The sequence below is a fragment of the Nesoenas mayeri genome, assembly GCF_963082525.1.
Source record: "Nesoenas mayeri genome assembly, chromosome: 1".
Classification (NCBI taxonomy): Eukaryota; Metazoa; Chordata; class Aves; order Columbiformes; family Columbidae; genus Nesoenas; species Nesoenas mayeri.
The window spans coordinates 15,886,275-15,906,982 of record NC_137541.1 but is presented as its reverse complement, the minus strand read 5'-3'; the positions used below and the strand labels follow the sequence as shown (position 1 = coordinate 15,906,982).

At 36.6% G+C, this 20,708-nt stretch overlaps 2 protein-coding genes across 6 annotated transcripts in view; one reads left to right on the top strand and one right to left on the bottom strand.

The window, feature by feature from the left end:
* Positions 1 to 20,708, top strand: part of LOC308039213 (conserved oligomeric Golgi complex subunit 5-like) — a 55,370-nt gene that overhangs the window by 21,057 nt on the left and 13,605 nt on the right. The window contains exon 7 of one of the 5 annotated variants that reach the window (XM_080342336.1): positions 20,422 to 20,571. The exons of 2 other annotated variants lie outside the window; for them this stretch is intronic. In XM_080342336.1, coding sequence (XP_080198462.1) covers positions 20,422 to 20,525 — 104 coding nt within the window. In that variant the 3' untranslated portion in view covers positions 20,526 to 20,571. Of the gene's footprint in view, positions 1 to 2,802; positions 2,964 to 16,102; positions 16,223 to 20,421; positions 20,572 to 20,708 lie in introns of those variants that run through there. 2 more of the 5 variants (XM_080342337.1, XM_080342338.1) reach the window with 2 other exon arrangements.
* On the bottom strand, positions 10,686 to 11,987 carry GPR22 (G protein-coupled receptor 22; the record flags this gene model as incomplete). The annotated part of the gene is made up of 1 exon (XM_080363663.1): positions 10,686 to 11,987. One exon carries the CDS (start codon positions 11,985 to 11,987, stop codon positions 10,686 to 10,688), a length of 1,302 nt encoding a protein of 433 aa, XP_080219789.1.

Here is a 20,708-nt window from a genome sequence, read left to right as displayed (position 1 = left end):
CTCTTGTGGTTGTGAATGCTTATGTTCAGCCAAATACAGGAAAAATACAATGTCAGAGGTGGCTTGTTTGTTTGTTTTTTTATTTTTTTTCCCAATTTTTAATTACATTGAAACAGTCATAATTGTGTAACTAGTACAGATCTTAGGGCATATTTGAGTTTGGAGACTAAGTATGATGTTACTGGGTAGTCATACTTTTAAAAATAAAACTACATAATTAAAATTAGAAATAAAAGCTGTGGGTTTTGCTTCCAGGTGACATACAAAAGTTATCAAGACCCAAAGATACCTGCAAGCTCTGTCTGCCTTTGAATCCAGTAACTTTCTGTGCACTGACTTGAAAAGTTGTATTAGTTAAAAAAAAAATGGTGCACACCAAAGATGCAAAAAGAGTTTAAGATAATGACTTTTGGCTGAGAGAGAAGAGAGACGTAGGTTAGCTGTAAATCTCTGAAAGATGATCTTTTTGCATTTTGTAAATTATCAATACACTGTAGAGAGTAAGAGTAGCTGGCCAGAGTTTGAAAATAATTTGTAGTGTATTTTACATGGTGTATAAACAAAGAAAAAGGTATCTGCACATAGGTGTCTGTGTGTTCATGGAGATAAAGACAAGTTGGATTACACAGTTTGAAATAAGTGAATACAGGGATATCAGCAAAGCAGGGAGATGTCACCTCTAAATGGAGTGCTCGCGCATTCTCACTGTGTTTCGATAGCTATGAAAGCTCAAGAAAACGGTTGAGAGACAGGACTCAGTACCTATTAGAAACAATTCAGTGAGACTAACAACTGGTATCGAAAAATTCAGTTCTGTAGCATTTGACACCATTTACAGCTAGAATGATACATATGAAAGAGCACAGCTCTGGTTGTGTGTTCTGCTCTGTGTGGAGGTTCTGCAAGAAATGACAATTTGATGTTTTGGGCAGGTCTGCATATGCACTGACTGAAGCTCTGGTAGAACTGGCATTTAGAACCTTCTCTGTTTTCTTCATTGCCTGAGCATTTACACACTTGGAAATTCAATAGTAAGCTGCACGCTGGTGCTCCCAGAGCCAGAGTCCTGATCTCAGAGGTGATCAGACTCACTGGATTGAGGTCACTAGATAATCACTTCGCCATGGGAAGGTGTGGAGAGATGTCACAGCTGTTTTCTCTAGGGAAGCTGGCTGTGGTACCTGTGAGGACATGTACTTGTGTGCTTCCTTTTGTTTTCCTATGGCCAATGGTGAAATCAGTTGATTAGTGGTCAAGGAAATAACTTAGAGAAGCAGTTAGTAATATCAATCTTTTTCTTTCTCCTGGGACTGAAGCATTTATTAGTGCATAACCTGGTGGGTGTACTGAAGAAGAACATGGTTAGTTCAGAAATAATACTTTGGTGTTAAATGTCTGATAAAACAGAGTTGTTTTTTTCTCCTTCTCTTTTGAGCAATCGGATTCAGAAATGGTCAGAGAGAAGAGAGAGAACAGAAGTGGGTGAAATGGACAGGTAACTTGTGATCACCGAGGAAGACAAGTGAGCATTTGATTAGAATGCTCACTAGAAGATCAAGTAATGGTGATAGCAAATCCTGTCTGGAAAATTCATTTGGGGGTAACAGAATGAGAGGTTACAGTAGAAATATCTGTAAATGTGCATAGATCAGAGAGACAGGTAACAAAATCCAAAAGAAGTTACTTTCACAACCCACCGAATTAAACCAGAAAAGTGGTAGCATTGCTGTCTGAGGATATTTCTGAGATGCATGGAAGGATGGTGTTGGGAGCCTAGACTATTTGTCCTCTATGGGAAGTAGTAAAAAATCACCTATTTCTAACACAGGAATTATCAACAAGGAGAAGCATTATTCTGGATTCTCTTACAATAAATAAATTTACTGGATTTGGAAGCCATTTGTTGCGAGAGCGGCAAGTTGTGATGCAACTGAGAATAGACCCAGTGCTTAATATTTCATTTTTGAAAGAGTAGTTTGGACAAACTTGAAAGTTGACAACTCACTGAGAAGACTACATTAGAGTCTGAAATACTGGCTTTTTGGCAGTCAAGAAAGAGGGTAGTCCTGGCTAAGGCCTGTTCTAATGTAATGACAATGCAAAGGCAACTAGTATAATTGAAAAACAATGCGTAAACACTACTGAATGAATTACAAGTGTATTGATACGATAAATTTAAAATATTGCAGAAAAATCCATGGCTGGCAAGAACCAGAAGGACACGTCATAGAGTAATCTTATTAATATGCAGGTTTCCAGATTGTTAATAATGATTTAAAATAGGAGGATTTTTCAGTAAATGCTCTTGCTTTATTTTTGGAGGTGAGGTAGTTTGTTTTTCCATAAAGTAAGGACACCTTGTAATCCAGCAATAAATAAAGAGGATGTTACACACATGTACTAACTTCCCAGAGTCTTTTGTTTGTAACTCCTTATAGAATGGGGAGGGGAAAAGTCCAACTTGTGGTGCTCCAACGTTCAGAAAGAGCAACAGGGTATTTCTGTGGAAATCAAAGTCAGACACAAAGCTGCTATAGAAAAGTGGTAGAGAAGTTTAATTCATTTTAAATAAGAATTCAGGGCTGTAAAGCTGAATTAATGATAGTCAATTACATTTTTATGGAAAATATGTGTTGTCAAACAAATTTGTGTGTTTTGATTACTTAGTTGATCAAAAAAATTGTGTAGATGCATTATAGATTTATCTTATGTGCATAATCTGCAATTTAGATGACTTAAATCTCCCTTAAGATATTGTTCTCCTAAGTAAGTATTTAAATAAGCCATCTTCTCACCTCACAGTTGCTCTACGTTCTTGGTGGATAATTTTGTTGCTGGAGGAGCTGGAAGAGAGGTAAATAAAGTGGTGGTAGTTTTCTATGGGCGTATGTCTCAGGTTAAGGCAGACTACTGGAGAAGAAGCAGCTCTGAATGTGCAGAGCACCTTCCAAGTTCAATACGTGCACAGAACATGCTTTTTCAATTTTTAAAAAAGAGAAAAAAGTATGATTTCTGTTTTTACAAATATGAAAATATGGTAGTAAACCTCTGTCAAGTGTTGGAACAGGACTGCATCCATGCTGGGATTGCTTTACCAAGGTTGTTTCTGTTTTAGCATTCATACAGCTGTGTCAGGCAAATCCGTACTTCAGCAATTGGTATAGGGAATTGTGCTGTACAGATAAAAACATAGTTTTGTGGTTACCTGTGAATAAATACAATTATACACGTCACAGTAGGAGATTAAACGGGCTCTTTTTCTTGAAGATTAAAACTGTAGAGATGCATTCATGGGGAGAAAATAAAGGGTCGCAGAAGGGCTCTTTGATTAGCAGAGAAAAAAATGACAAGAGCTAAGGACTGGAAAGTGATGCCTGGCAAATTCAGAAGTATAAAATAATTGAAAAATGAGATTGTGTCCACAATTTTGTTGTAATTCCTCAAGTAAATACTGGTTGTTCAAATCATAAATGTAATAACCGATTTTACCCTGTTCGTTTCTAATTAAAGTGTGAGCCAGTTCAGGTTAAAAAAATCTAAGCAAATAGCTATGAAAAGAAGACTGAAGTCTAATCTCTGTTGAAGTCCTGGATGGGAGCCAGTATTCCTGTAACTGTCAATTCTGCCTCGCCTTAAAGATCAGTGGAGGTTTTACTGTATGTAATACAAAGTAATGAGTAGTGAGAGTAAGATTTAATTCTTGAACACAGGAAACAGCTTTAAAAATAGACTGTTTTCATAGGAGTAGTTTTTTCTCTTTTTATGGACTCAGTTATGGTTTGAAAAGTCAAGTAGTCCAGGTTTTTTGTTTACTATTCAGGTTCCAACCTTCCATTGCTCGCAGGCACCAAATCTGATTACTGGCTTTGTTGTCTTAAAGGTAGGACCCTCTTCAGCTGAAGAACAGCGTGCTCTCATATGTCTTTTCATGTAATTTCGGGGAAAGATGTGAAGACCTATCCTCATTAAAAGAAGGAACATCCTATTATTTTGAGAACATTCTGTTTCTGTGGCAGATTGTCTACAATTCCAAAGATTTCTATGCCACCCTCCCCCCACCCACACCCAATTTTTAGCTGAACTAACTTGAAAACTAAAGATGTAGGAGAAACTTGAGATTTTTGACTGAAACAAAATTGGGGCATCACAAAGTCTCAGTGACTGATTTAAAAGTTTCCCCACTTTTATTCCACTCTATTTAAACTGCTTCTGGAATTGTCATTGTAAGCTGTACAACCGAGGAAAGATTTGTCAGAAGCTTCTGAATACATTTATTTTTTAAAGATGTCTTCAGGTTGTTTTCATGTGCACTTTTTTGGTGCTTTATCCATCTTTAATGCGACTGCAGATGACCTGTATAGCTCCATTTTATATTTATGGGCATATATCGTCATATGGTCAAAATTATTAAACGTAAAGTTTTATTCCAGATTAAAAAAAGGAAATGAAGTGATTCACTCAATTTGGAAATTTCTTACGATTTGATATTTGCTTGGTATCCTTTCAGAAGATGAATTTATAATTTGAGTAACACTTCTTTAGTTGCATGCAAATATACTCCTAGAAAGTGCTGTATCTGAAAGAAAAATTCTTATGAAACTTTACTTACTAACAGCACTGTAGAAGCTGCTGCTGTCGTTATTGAGCCACAAAACTGTGTTAAAACCTTCTCTTTGCCCACAAATTCCTTTCAGGAATTTTGTTTTGTTTGTTCTCATTCATTGATAGGTCTCACCAGGCATTAGAGCTTTTTCATTATTGTTAAAGTGTTGTACAACAGCAGTGCTCCCATTCACCTCTTGTTTTGCGATGATACATACATTGCAAATAGTGTTCCTTTCCCGTTTTCTTTTTCCTTATGCATGTTTTCAGTGCAGTGGCAAATGCAACCTGGTGCACAAAGTGTCACTGTTATTTGTAATAACTGACCAATGTGGGAAGCTTGTCCTTTTTTTCTACTTCTTCCTTCTCTGTTTATTTGTGACAGGGGTTTATGAAAAATATCTTGAAATGAGGTTTGGAAGAAAACCACGGTACAGAGTAGCAATAGCTTGTCATCAGTTATTGTGCTTTCTCGCCCTACTAGTTGAGTTTAAACTGAGTTTATTTTGAAGTAAAATCTCACAACAGATTGTGAGAGATCCTAGTACAGTTGAAAGTAAAGCTGTGCTAATATTGCTCTGTTAATAACAGTCTGACATAGCCAGAGTGACAGATTTTACAGCAATAATGTTGTTTCAGCAGTGACATTGATTTGTTTATCAGATATGGTATCAAGTTAAGCTGTTGCAAGATAGGATAGGAAGTTAGAGATCACAGCAGGGTAACAGAAACCAAAAGCGTATTTCCAGAAACCCAGCCTGGAAAGGAAACAAGGACGCGCTGTTTGCCAACAGCTCGGTGCCGTCAGCCTGCCTGCCTGCTTGCCTCAGGAATCCGAACGAGCATGTAGAAATGCGCATATCCGAAGGATATAATTAATTCAAGCTATAGAAAGTAAATCAAATTTTAGTAATTTCAGGTTACGTACCTACCACAAAACTTTCACTGTAAATCTTCTGTTTTTTTCATTTTAACCGAATTTCATTTCATAGTGTGAGAATTTCTTTGTTAAATAGGAAAACAGCTGTTACAGAAGTCTATAAAATAAAGACACAGGAAGATATTTCTTCCATCCTGACTCAATTTATAGTAATCACTGAAGTTTAATTTTAGCAAATAACATAAAGATGTCTAATGATATTTCTCCTTCAATTCAATGCTCTACAAAAATAATTAAATTGAGATAAAGAAGCAGTAATTGAAAACATACTGTGGTAGTGAAACACACTCAGAGCATCAAGACAAACTGAAGATATCTGACCAATACTAATTTCAGAGAAAATTCAATATAACTTTTTAAAATTTATCACTGGCACAGACATCTAATAGCATTTTCTTTTCAGGTCTGTGTTTGGAATGCATGTACTCTATATGTACTTTGTACTTGGTAAAATGTATAGGTTGTCTCTAGAAAAAGGGATAGGCTTAGATGGATTAGATAGAATAAAGCACTCTCTTGGTTTTTCTGTTATCCTGTGTGTGATGTGTTAAATCAAAAGCCTTTTCTGGAGTTGCTGTTCATGCCATGTTCCCCTCTCCTCCCAGCAATTTTGATAAAACCACATATCACACTTGGTGATTCAAAGATAAGTTCTTCTTGTACTTTTGTTTATTAGGATTCTTTCCCTGGCGGGTATGTGTTGCCCTCCACCTTTCTGTGGTCCCTCCTTCCACCTTCACCTCTTTTCCTCTTGACCTCTGCTCTCCACCTACCTCACATCCTTCTTCCCTGGCACTCTGTGGGTATGAGTCCATTTGGATTTTCCTTTTTTTTCTTCTCCAGAATCCCCCTCAGTATAACAAATCCCAAACCCTGTGTTTAACTTTCCTCTTTGAATTGCTCGAGTGTTCTATGAAGTAGGAAAAGGAGAAGGTAATTACAGAATCATTCTTCTCTCCACTTGGTGTAAGACAAATAAATTCAGTGATATTACAGCAGAATGTGTGAAGTGGAATTTGGCTGTCATAAAGCTGGAAGGTTGTTAAGACAGAAGCTGATTATCCTTAGTGATATGAACAATGGGAGAAGGAAGGTTAAGTTAGTTTATTCTATATTTTTTTAATACTACATCAAAACTTTGCTAAAGAATGCTGTATTCTCTCCTTTGAAGGGAGTTTTACTGCAATTGGTAACTAAACAGCTTTTTTTTCAGAGAGAACAAACTTAAGTGTAACATATTCAGCTATCAAAGAAATCTGATGACTAGCACATAGTGTTTTGAAAAAGGACCATTGTGTGCATTGCAATATGATACACATAGCAGTTAAGAGAGCAGAAAAATTCTTCCTTGTGCCCAGGTAAACTATGTATCTTCTTGAATGTATTATTTCATTTAAAGAGAGAAAAAGGTGGTGGTCGAGAAGAGAAGGCATTCAAGTCTATGTGTGGTGGGGCATAGTGCCTGTCTGCCCAGTTCAGAGCTATTATTATCAAAAGCCCCTCCATGTAAATATAAAATATATGCTAATGGATATAAGTATGAAATAGATGTTAATGTTGAACTCTACTTTTGGTGTGTGTGGATGTATAATAATTATGTATTATGTACATGTGTGTATTTATGTAACAATGAAGGCAGAGAGGTGTATTGATCTGATATGTACCCAGATACAGCATTTTAAATCTAATACACTGAGAAATCATTGAAGTGATTCCTATTCCCCTGGCACTAGTGAAGCAGACAGAACTTCTGACTGTGTAGTAGTGCCTTGTTATCCGTTGTTGCCAACTTGGAACTAGATATTTGTGATGTAGTCACATTTCTTTTTCACTGGTTTGTGATGTACTAGTGTGTTAAGATGTGTTTCCTAAAAATTCTAATAGATACTGGCACTATACTGAGCTTTTTTGTATTTTTTAGTGTGGGCTAACCTCATTTTACAATGTAAAATTGAGTGGAGATGCATTTGGAGATGCAGTGGAGAACACATTCAGATAACAGCTGACACTTTAAGGAGAGAAAACATGTGGAAAATGGTGCTGGTTGCTTGTGTTTCTGAAACGTATTTGCGGGAATTGATATTTTGTGAGTCCTGTACAATTCTGCTTGCCTTAGGCTGAGCGGTGTGAAATGTAATTGAACTAATGACTCACTGTGCTGAGATCATTTTTAAGAATGTAGTGGGCTTCTTATTGTACAATACTGTGGCATGTATTTGCCCTTTTTTCTCCAGTGATGATGCCTATTTTTGCGTTCTGTTTTAGTCTGTCTGTCAAGCACCCACGGCACACCTTCATATCCCTCCTCAAATCCTCTTCTCTATCTGTAGAATATACAGTATTTCTACACTAGTTACTCTTTATTTCATCTTGTTTGTGTTAAATCTGTGTTGTCTTTGTGGTACAGATCATGTATGATTCTGTTTTGCAATATATATAGGATTGCACATATCCTTACTTGTATTGCTCCCTACTCTATGTGGAATTTTCTTCTGCAGACCTCAAGTGTACTCCAACATGGTGTATATCCTCTTTTTTTTTTTCCCCTTCATTTGATGAAAGATGAATATTAAATGTGAAAATGAACTTGCTTAGATTCTTAAAAGCAATCAATGTCTGCGATCAACATACCCTTTAAAACCTGACTTAATCTCTCTGACTAATTCCTAGGCTGTATTTTCTCTTTGTTGTGAAGTACTGCTTCATTGAATCTAATGAATAATCTTTTAACACTAAACATGTAGTACTTGAGGACTTATTTCTTTTTGAAAAGTCAAGTCATGTTGTCAGAAACCTCTCAAGTCTGAAAGCTTCCCTTAATGCTTATTTCAGATAAGGACATGGATAAGCTTATTCATGTGTTGGTCATTATAATTTCTTATTTTGAAAATTATTTTAAAATAAATGAATAGCATTTAGAATTTATTTAAGAATGCTTTATTGCAAGATAAGAAATCAGTTAAATCATATTATGCCATTAAGTCTAGAGATTCCACTTTTTCCTCCTTCTAGTGTTCAGAATACAGAGGATAGCTGCGCAGAGAAAGGAAAAAGTCTTACAAAAAAGAAAAAATAGTAGCTCCTGCTTAGGTTTTTTGGGCACATTTCTTTTCAGAAGAGCTTATTCCTGAAATAATGTTTTTGCAGTGATAAATTCAGAGCATATGGGATTTAGAAAAAGAGCTTCTTGCATAAAACCATTAAGATTACTTCTCCCTGCAACCTCTCGAATAAGAGGAAGGATTTCAGTTCTTGTAGGAGACAGGGACAGCCTGGATGAAACGAGCACTGTCAGTGGCTTCAGTTGACTGCAGACGTGGTTGGGCTGGCTTATAGAAGAAAGGCAGTGGAATAATGTTTAAATATATGCTACACAGTAATTCTAGTTAAGAAATTATTATTGGTAAGATAATAAAACCTCTAGGTAGAATTTTTATGATTTTTAGTGGCTGGTCTTTGTGGAATATGGAGCTCTAGTATTATTTTTTTGATCTTCTGTTCTGGTAAGCTAATGCATGAGCCTAAGTAAACTACATTACAAATACTACTGTTTATTTTTAACCACAAAAGCAGTTTTAGAAATACACATATGATTAATAATTTAATGTTGTGATGGAAAATCTTTTTTCCTCTCTTAAACTTACATTTTTTAATATTAAACTTCAGAAAAGTGCTTTAGAAATCCTTATTTTTTATGAAATACTTTAGTCAAAGTAGCTCTCATATTCCTTTTTTTTTTTTCTAATAGCAGCCAATACTTATTGAGAATTAGCCTTTTAGTTATCGTTTTTTGTTTTGTTTCCCTCCCCTCTGCCCCATAATTGGCAACTAAATCAATGAATGTAGCCACTGTTCATTGAAATTATGAATTTTTAAGCATGGGATAGTGCAAACCACTAAAACTTTTGTTCAGATTAATATCTTAATTCTTGCATACAGTGCTATGGATGATGGTGGCTTCTTAATTCTTCTTGACAGGTATGAGATGAAATAGAAAAAGAGGGTATAGCATGATGATGTAGCATGGTTGTCCAGGACATACAGCAATAGGGTAACTCGCCGTCTTGGTGATCAGCTGGTGACAAAGCAGTCGCATGGCTGGAACTGAATGTCATTGCTTAAGAAGTGAAGTCAAAATAATACGAGAGTTATTGAGGGCAAGAAAACAATCTTTTACTTTAGCTGTGGCACTTGACAGCTCTGTCTGTGTAGGTATCTGGTATGAATGAAAAATCTCTGTATAAAAGGCTCTCGTGTCACACTAGAGGTCTGGCTGTTTCTCTGCCCCTTCAGTGTGAAGATCTGAGCCTTTGCACCAGAATGGCTTTATGTGTTGCTGGTCTTTTAGCATCGAGGCCAATAACTTTCTTGTCTCTGTGGTTTTTGCCTTAATTTAGCCTGTCTTTCCCCCTTACCCTCTCAACATCTCCTGTGTCATTATTCAAATTTATGTATTTTCTGTGTAGAAACTAAGGATCTAAGATTGTACATGCAAGACCTTTTTATTTTTTATTTTTAAGTACTGTCAATTTTTGGACCAACGTGATTTTTTTCCCCCCATCAAAATTAACTGATTCTGAACCATTACTTGAAGGATATCATGTAAATGGCTTTGTCTACACATGCATGGTAATTGCATGCTGGAGAAATTTGAAATAAGTAGCTATCTAAATATGAGGTCAAAATGTGTCGAAGTTGTAGCTGTATAGCATTCAGAATATCTCCGATCAATACTGTTTATGAATTAAATTTAAAATTACCATCTCATGCAAAATGTTGTATTTGTGCTTTAGAAAAGTATTCCCAAGTGGAATTTTTGTTTAAAAATTCTTTCATACCTACAGAGAAACCGAACCATACAAATATTTTTAAAAGTTTGCACTTCTTTAAGGCTATTTATTTTCTAAAAAAGAGGACTTGAATATTTTTGACAAATATACACATGGTGTTACGCTAACAAACGGCCATGCAACATATATCTTACATAATGAAGAAATTGAATATACAAGACCTACTCTATTTAACATATATATTGAAAATGTACAGTCTCGCCAATAGTTAAAAAAAGTTTTTCTTATTTGGCAGTAGGTTTTTACAATTTGTTCAAATATTCTGCTTGATGAGTTTTGGTGAGTACTGAAATCTAGTCAGTGACAACCTGAGGTACTAAACATTTCTGCCTTACTTCGTGGTCTCCAAAGGTGATCTTTTTGTTCCTTTTAGGCTCTATCCATGAGTTGTGTATTACAGCGTTATTTGGCAGGGGATCTGCTTCCACTATTGAAACAACTCGCTTTTTCATCTTACTTTTCAGAACTTTCTGAAACTTTTGCCTCGTGAATGCATAAAGTAGAGGGTGAAATATAGTTGTTCCGTATGCCATTACTAGAAAACATAATCGCAACTTTACCAAAAGGTCACTTGGGCCCAAACATAAGATGGTGGTGTTTAAAACAGAGATGGGTGTCCAGCAGAGAAGGAACGTTGAGATAATCAAGAGGGACATTCTGAAGACTCTCTTTTGCCGTTCTCGCCGCTCCCGGTGCCGTTTTACAGCTCTGCGTAGGGCGATGATGACAGACACAGAAGTCCTTACGCCAAAGACGACGTTTCTTCCTCCACTGCTGTGGGACACGTCCGTAGTCTCATGCTGAGTGGTCAAAGAAATAGTTTTTTTCTTTCTCGCTTTCTTCTTTTGCCCCGTTGTAAATCTGGTGCCAATCCGAATATTTAGAGCCTGGAGTATTTTGGTGTAGGTAATTAGCATTACTATAACTGTGAAGAAAAAGATTGGAATCTGAACGAGAAGGTGGTAGTACATTCCTAGCTCGGTGTGGTACTCGTCTGTACTCACACACAAAAGCGTCTTATTTTCCCAAGTGCTTGCGCTTTGAAGACTGAAAAAATTGACTTCAATGAAAGGAATCAGGAAAGAGAAAAGTGAAATGATCCATATTGATGTCATTAGTATCACAGCCCTTCCCATGGTCAGGATTCGGTTGGCGGGTTTTACGGAGATGTCGTATCGGTCCAGAGTGATAGCAAAGACATTGATTGCGGTTGAGACGCTTGCAAAAGAGACGCAAGCCTCGTGGAAGCAGCAGATGAGAGCCGTGTTACTCTCCAGTGAAAGCAGAAGGATAACTATAGTTAGAGGAATACATCCCACACAAATTATTACATCAAGTACATGAAGGTTCATTGTAATTATGTTACTGACAGAATTGATTAAGTTGGATTTCATACAGTAAAGTACCAGCACGGTGAGGTTGCTGCCAAGTCCCAAAACGATTTCTAGCATCAAAAATCCAGTGAGAGAAACTTGAAAGCTTAATGGGTATGACAGTGGTTGGTACATGTTGGCGTCGATGTCGTCAATGGCATCTCGGACGGTGATGTTAGATTCAGACTGCATGTTGACGTCCAGAATGGGGGAGAAACACATTCTTTTGTTGCAGCTGTTTTTTCTCCTGAAAGGTGAAATAAAATATGAAACTATTTGATTTCTTTTTTTTTAACACTTATTGTAGCTAAATGCTGGGGAAGGATGAGGGAGGAAAAGCATCTATTCTTATTGAACTCTTGATTTACTGTATGTTTAGACCTTTAGTTGGCATGGACTCAAAAGCCTGAGGATCTAGAATAAGGTCTTTCCTTTTTAAAGGAAAGCAGGATTTGTTTAAAAAAAAAAAAAGTGAAAAGCTTCCACTTAGGGAGACAAGGCTTTATTTATAGTGATGTGGTTTTTACAAAGGGCCCATTTGTTGAATAAACTATACTCCTGCATTGCCTTTGTATTGCATTGAGGGTCATTTATAGAAGAATGTTGTTAAGTATTAACAAATTAGTACTCAAGATCATTTTAAAAAGGCTCTTGAAAGTGATAGGAACATGGAGCACTGTTGCTTATGTATCACTAAAAGAACATTTAAATTATTTATGGCCATTTAGCAGCCTCTTTCTTACGAAGAGTTTGCAACAGTGTTGTGGGCTGAAACTTGAAGGTCTGGAATTCAGCAGATTTTTATGGAGCTTGAAGACTTCTGTTCACTTTTATCTTGTGTGCATCTACATGTATGAAGCCACTACAACAATTTTATAGAAGTATATATAATTTCAAGTGCGAAACTTATGTGGCTTTGGGGGAATCAAATTTGTGATACTACATTTCCTTTTTCTGATTTGAATATTCAATTTATTCAATAAATCAGTGCCTCCATGAAATAGAAGAGTATTTAGTTTTATTCCAGAATAGATTTAAGGGAATAATTTTAGAAAATAATATTTAAAACCAATATAGTCTCAGGGATTTTTTTTTTTCCATACACACTGCAGTTAAATCCAACAGATTTATATAAATAGCATGTCTGGTTTAGGAATAAGTGAGGTTCATAAAAAGTAGCATTTATTACATCTAGGTGGTTTTTTTTAATATTTGTGGCTCTTCTGCTTTGTTTTACACATACCAATAGGTTGTAAATGTAGCATCTGCATGTAATACCTGATGTATGTATTATTTATTTTGTCAGGCAGCTCTTGAGTTTGTAATGAACTGGATAAATAGAGATTATTCAATTTCTTATTATGACCTTTAAATTTAAGAGGGGACGTACTTGGCATGAAAATAAATTCAAATGCGGACCTTTGTTTCATTCTGAATACATTAAAAATAGATAGCACTAAGGTGAACAAAAATGAGCTCTTTTTAAATGGAAGTATGAGTTAAGCACACTTGGGATACAATATGCAAATGGATTTCATCTGCAGTTCTGGAAAGCCTCAGTTGCACAATACTATTAATTGCAAATTGTAGGATGAAAATTCTTGGTATGCTTCAACAGTTATTTCACATGTGCCTCTTAAATACAAAAGATGTAAATTAGAACGTATTAGTCTCATGTGTGAAATGAAACAAGAAATATTTCAAAAGCTTTGTTTAATTTCTAATTTAGGCAACCTCTGTGAGGTTTGTATTAACCCTCAGGAATGCGATTCCCTCTGTGGTTGCTGTCCTGGCTGTGACTGGATTTCAAGAAACCATTCCAAATGCACTACTGGATAAATGCATTAGCAAAAGCCAGGAGGAAATCAAACACAGATCTGCTAAAACAAATGACAAGCTTGTCTCTAACATTATGATAACTGAATTTTTGTGAAAACAGGAAGCCTCAGATATGCTCGGTCTTATGGACAGGCTAAACATCCCCTCCTTGTCACACTGGTCAGGTTGCAGTTAAATGAACGCAGGCGAGGGAGGGCAGGGAGCCGGTTTACCCGGAGCAGCCGGGGCAGCGCTGACCTACCTGGTCCCTCAGGCTCAGCGGCCCCTCAGAGCATCGCAGCAGCGTGACATGGGCTGAAACGCGGTGTCACTGACAGATATTGACATGCACTGTAACCTGGAAACCAAGCGGTAGCTGGGCTCTTATTTTGTTCCTTGCAGGTTGTTTTGATTTTCTTTTTTTTTGTTTTGTTCCAGCAGTTCAGCAGCAAAAATTGATTAAACACGGGGACGTCTTAATTACCTGAGATACTTGTTCAGAGCAGTGCATATTCTGCGTGTCTGTTCTGAGTTTTGAGCCAGCAATAACAAATAAACCTTCTTTTAAGAGATGTTAATTTCTCTCCCCTGTTGCATTTTGTAGAAGCCTGTTTTTATTTTCCAGGTCTTAAAAGAAATGAATTCTGATCTCTGTGTTCAGAGTGCATGTAGACATCCTTCAGTTTATGGTTGCGTATTTCTTTCTGTAATATTCCTGCTCATTACTTTTGAGTGATGGCTTAGTCAAAGAAGTTGCTATACAGCATAAAATCCAGTTCATGTGCTTTGAGAGTAACCATGAGTTACCTAATTTGGTTTATTTTCATTTAAGGAGAATACATAACAGACCATAAAATGGAGAGAAAAATATCCATTAGTCATTATGACAAATAAGTTATTTAATAAGTAGTATAGAAAAAGCCTGGTTAGACCCTTATTCAGCTTGCTGGTGAAGTATGCATATGCTCCTTTTGGGAATTCATATTTCATTGTTTCTTCATGCATCAGTAGTTTCCACAATTCTGGTTTTAAATTATAAATCCCTCTTTAAGAAATGCTCACCATTTTAAGAATCAATCATTGCACTCTTCTTCTAATGAAAATCTGAGCAGATGTGTTAGTCTTCCATGTATATTGCTGGAGTGTCGTGCACGTAAATGGTGATACAAGTGTTTTCCATGTTTTGTTTCTAATTCCTTTATGTCTTAAGAATACATTTTAGTGATGCATCCTGCTGCTTGTAGGTCATACAGCTAGAAAGATACCCGGTCAACTGCATTCTTCGTATTGTCAGTTGTAAAACTGAATTAGTTGCTGCATGCCCTTGTGAAGGGGAGGAAAAAAAAGGTTAAAAGTAGGGCTTATAATTTCCAAATAAAATAATGCAAGAATATATTTTCTAATATCACTTATTTAATGAATAAAACATCTCTAAAATTAGATCTTATAGATTACACAGAAAATCAGTTAGTGTGTTCACTATTTGCTACTAAAATCACGTCATTCTTCTGGCAGCTTACATGAATTTAGTGTTTTGGGCAGGTTTCCTGTTCTGCAAATAGTGCAGGTTACAAAAACCCTGACTAGAACCAATAACTGTTGGACGTAGAGTGTCTGTGACCAGAGCTAGAAAATGTAGTTTTATAGCTCCTGTGAGCAGGTAGTTTATACATACAACTCTCTTCTAATGAGAAATTAAACAGAGTCAATGAGCTTTATAGGAAATATGCTTTTGTTTAATTTGCACACTGTTACAATTTCCATTCTTGAAATCAATGTTTAGCAAATCTGTGTTTTTAATAAATGGCTGAAATGTACATGGTAATGAAAGAAATAAGTTTTTTTTTAAAAAAAAAAAACAGTCAAACAAAAAAGGAGGATTTCTTGAGCAGAGATTAGTCGTATTAGCCAGCCTTCATAAAGCAATAAGTATACACCAATTATAGACTATCTGATCCTTCAAAGAGTAACTGAATAAATCTGTAACATATTCAGCTGCCAATATTTGAAAATACTGCCAAGGGAGGAAATCGTATTCCCAGTTGCATTTTGTATTTTCCCCCCATACTGTATTAGCCAAAACTGTACTGTCTTTACGTTGCATGAACAGAACAGGTTCTTAATATTCTACAAGTCTTTCATACAAAATAACATTTTTCTACCACTGTGTTTTTAATGGGGGAAATAGCATTTGAATATTTCCTGGTCTCAAACATAACAAGATACTAGCGCTTAATGTAAATGGCATCTGATCTCTTCCCTTTTTTCTCATATTTTTGCTAAATGTTGCTTATTCTGCATACCATAATAAGGAACAGATCTTACCTCCACTAAAGATTTGATAAATTCTCGATGCAGGTGAAGCAGTTCCAGGTTGAAGGGATTCATTTTGTTCACTTGTTAGCAGAGTAGAAGGGAAAGAGGGTAATAAGCATATCTTCAAAAAAGGACCTTAATGAGAATTTGTGCCTGTACTGTGCCATTGTTTCAGCATACTGCTAATGTATACACTGCTTTAGTTCTGCTTTACAGGCTGCTGCAGTCTCCCGCTCTTCCTACGGTAGAATCAATAAGCATCTGAAAATACATAATGAAAGTAATTTAACATACTGAAGGCTTCTTGTCTCCAGAGACACCACTGGGATTCAGGCTTTCTGAAAAAGAAAAGCAGCGCTTCTGAGCGAGAGCCTGCGAGGGGCAGCTTGTGCAGAATGCCAGCCTACCTTGTGGCTGCTCCTCACTGCAGAGAGATGCAGTGCGTTCACTAATTGTGATTGGTCAGCGATGCTGGGCTTAAATTGTGCTTCAGATATGGGAGCGATGCTCCCCCCGCCGCTCCCCGATTTATATAAGGATTCTTTTATAAAGGGACTAAATTTACAAATGAATTCTGGAATATATTAAGGGGATGGCAGTTTTATTTTTACCTTTTCACTCTTTACTTTGTGTACACTGGAAACCACATGACACTGAAAAAAATGGGATTAAACGTTTATCACTTAAAAAGCTTCCAACAATCTATATTTGAATTTGCCTGCTTTCCATTTGTGCCTTTTTTTTGTTATTCTAAGAACATCTCTGACATAAAACTGCCTCTTGGAGCCATGCTGAATTTCACCTGATAGATTTATATGCAAGTGAACATTTAACTCTTGACTTGAATAAATTATACTCAGGACAAGTTGGTACCTGCATGTATGTAAGGAAAATTTCTATTAGGCTTCACAAAGATTATTCAGACCCTCAAAATGGGCCAATAATTAATTTTAATTCATGAATAAGAAAAGAGTGATTTTTTAGGATCTGTTACCACGTACAATGTATGTATAGTAGTGCAGGTTGATAATTTTGTTGAAATGTTAACTTCTAAAAACAAATCTTGTATGTTCCACATGAATTTTGCTAGAGACTTCCCAGCATTTTGTAAGGACATATTGCGTGATCCTCTTGACCTTCACTTCGCAGGGGGCAGGAGGTGTCTTTATTTTCACTTTTCTTTTTTGGTAACTTATTTTTCCCAATCTGTTCTATCAGTATAAACAATGCTCACAACCGCATCATGAGGAATAGGAGAAGTGTAACACAATATCTGTTTTAATTAGTACTTATGCTAAAATAAACCTTGCAAATTCAGTATGCAATCCCAAATATTTTTTTTAAATTGTTTTGCTCAAGCAAGTAATTTGAGAATACCTGAGTATAAAATGCTCTGCTGGTAGTTTTTAGTCTCAAGTAAGTGTGGGGTTTAGGGCTTTTTTTTTTCCTTTCCTTAATTTTAAAGATTTATATATTTTTAAAGTTTGATAAAGTACTAAATGTTAAAGCATGGATCTTATATAAGCAACTCTATTAAGATGGCAGCTTTTGTCAAATTTTGATGAGGTCCTCTGTTTTTAAGTTGTTAATGCAATGATAAAATGTGATTTTGTAACTCAGATGTTTGAATTTCTTCTCTTTTTCTCTCAGACAGCCTTCCAATATATTATTTATCTTTAGGTAACTTTCTTTATTAATACTTTATTTTTTAAAATGGCTACATATCCGTCTAGCATGCTTCCTATTCCGCACTCTCTTACATTTAGAAAATACCTAGATAAAGGTTGCAGAAACTTTGAGCACAGATCACAGACTCGGTAGGTACCAGCTGGCTACGCCGAGTTCTTTGAGCCGTTTCTGTGTCGTCTGCCTCGCAAGAGCTTGAAACCAGTGATACCAGCAGAGCTCTTAAGGGTGACGTGATAAAGAGGATTCCTGAAATGAAAGCATAAATACTAATATATTAAAGAGATTTACTTGCTTCACTTTCAGTATGACTTAGGATAAGTAGGGAAGCCTGTCTAAATTTAAACAGATGAATCTTCATCTCCTTTTATAATTCTTCAGTGTGTGCCTGAACAAAGATGGAGCTATTGGATGAGCTGTACTGTTAGAAAGAAAAAGATGTATACACGGAGAAAGATTGTAGCGGGATTTTGGATGTAGCAGGGATATGTGGTTCAGTCACGGGCACAGGGGTCACAAAAGACTCCCTGTATTACAGGAGGTGATAATGGCAGAAGCTTCATCTGCAAAAACTGTCTGAGGAGAATGATAAAGAGCTGAGTTGTGAACATACCAAGCTTAAGTTTTCTGGAGAGAGAATGAGGAGACGCAGCAGTACCATATGGAGGCAAGGAGGAGTAGGTGGATGGATAGACATGCTCACAAGCCATGGCTGTGCAGCTGCTCGGTGAGATGGTGTGAACAGATGACATCATCCTCAAAGGGTAGACGGGGAAGAGTGGGCAAAAGAGGCAGAAAAATATGCTGTTCTCATACCTGTTTCTGTATAGCACAGAATGGAAGAGAAGGAATTTGATATTTTGGGTTTTAGGGGAGCGAAAAGTTGGGGTGGGAGGGTAATTAGAGGGTAGAAATCTCAGGGAACAGCAGGTGTCTTAAACCAGGAGATTGGTGATGAAGGGTCTTGGGACTGAGAATGGGAACACGAGGGTAGAGGGAGACCCAGAATGTGACTGGGAATAGAACTGTGAAGGGTTGATGCTCCTGGGTCTGATGTGGGGAGAAAATGAATGCAGAGAGCCAGGAGCCTGAAGCAGAGCGGAGCAGAACAGAACAGAGCCAGGTGCGTGTAAACAGACACGGGTGCGCAGGGCAGAGAGAACTGCAACTGCCATAGCATACGCCCCTGTGGTACTTTTAAATTTAATTCAGGAGTCATAACTGTCTGTTAGAATATGTTTTCTGTTTTGCTGAGAGCAGGAAGTCCAAAAATTTGGATGTTTTAGTGTTTCTTGGTCTTCCTCTGTCTTTTATCCACTCTCTTACTTTCTACACACAGAAGGTAATGTCCTAGTGTTGACTGTTATTGCATTCTGAAACAGCGGTAGGTCTTCTGCAGGTCTGGAGGTCTAAACTCCACCGGTGAGTTTTTAAGATCATCTGGAATGCAGCTTCTTACCCCGCGGTTTTTTAAAACAACTTGCTTGGTTATGAAGGCTCCTTAGGCTCACAAGGTCTAGCAGGGTCAAATGAAGTACTCAGTTCTGGTGTTTTCTGTCAGAGTCCTTGATTTTGGAGCTTTAACATTCTTTTAATGTGCTTTAGGGTTTAACTTTACATAAACCTGTCACAGACTGTCTTAACATCCAGGTGTCATGGAATAGACACGTTCATGAAGATCTTTATTGGTACAGTTAGGAAACTGTGTCTGCTTACTTCCCTTGTTCTCTGAATTATTCTTCTTTCAGTTTCTACAGTTATCTCCCCTGAGTGCTTCAGCAGCACTTTCTGTTTCTTTCTTTGGGCTGCACATCTTGTTTCCTAGTCTGAATCTTGCTGCTCGTTTAGTGGCTAGTTAGAATTTTAGTACTTCTGGGTCTAGAAATGTCATCTGTTCTCACATTTGCAAGAGACTTGGGCTCCTAACACATACAAATTTTTCAGTGACACATAATCTCTTTAGAGGTTAAGTCACTTTTGAAAATGAACATTGTGTGATTTTGGCCATCTTGCCCTGGGGTTGTTCTTATTTACGAGGTGCACCTGCACAATTCCAGCTGAATGGGTCCTCCTGTACCTTGCACTCACCACCCCTGGTCAGTGGGATTCCCCATTCTAGTGTAGCTCTTCTGTGTAGTTTGTTTGTAACTGTTCTATCTAAAATGTGATTTTTACCTCATTGCATCTTAGTTTGCTCAAGAAACAGTTGCAAAGAACTTTGGTAGAATGTAGTTGAAAATCTGGTCACTTTTATAATATCAAGGAAAAATAAACAGTGGATAATAGCAGTTTGCGTGTGGGTGTTGAACTGATGTGCCCTTGTTATGTTGGATTTGTCAAGTTGTTCTGTTGTACCTGCTACTAATGTTATGGCTTGCTGGCCTGGATAATGTTGCAGCATGCTTTTATGTTGAAAAGGTGTGACTCTGACTCCTGTCCAGTACATAAGTCTGGTTGTAAAGGGTTTTATTATTGTTTAAGAGTCATATGCTGAATAAATGTCAAAAACTCTACTAGAATTTGTAAGTACAATTCTGACTCTGATGGTAATGCAATCTTTCCTTTCTTTTGACACAAGTACTTTATTCTCATTTCTTTAATCTACTGAGAATGATTCTAAGACCGCTATTCCTTTCCTGTAGTAAAGACTGACATCCACAAAATTACTTTTCTATTCCTTGTCCAATCCCTAATGTTTATTTTCTTTTCTCCGTGACTGTTGATTGCCATACAGCTTTCTTTGTTATTTTTATAATGACTTGTTTAGGTTGGTTTTGTGTGTGCGCGTTTGGCTTTTTTTTCATTTTGGTTCTAACTTCCATTTTTCCCTTCCTAGGAAACATTTCCACCCATGGGATGTTGTTGATCTCAGTTTCTCCATTGCAGAATTACCTTCATAGATTTAAAACAAATTGGATTTTCCAGCTTAATTACATATAATTTCATTGTGCTTCCTTCCTCTTTTATTTGCAAAGATTTACACCTTTGGAAGTAACACAAAGACAAGTATTTTTAAATAGATACAAAACATATTGCATATAAACCATATATATGATACATTATAATATTAGATATATTTTCTATTTTTAGATATATTCAATATATTAATATATATATCTATAT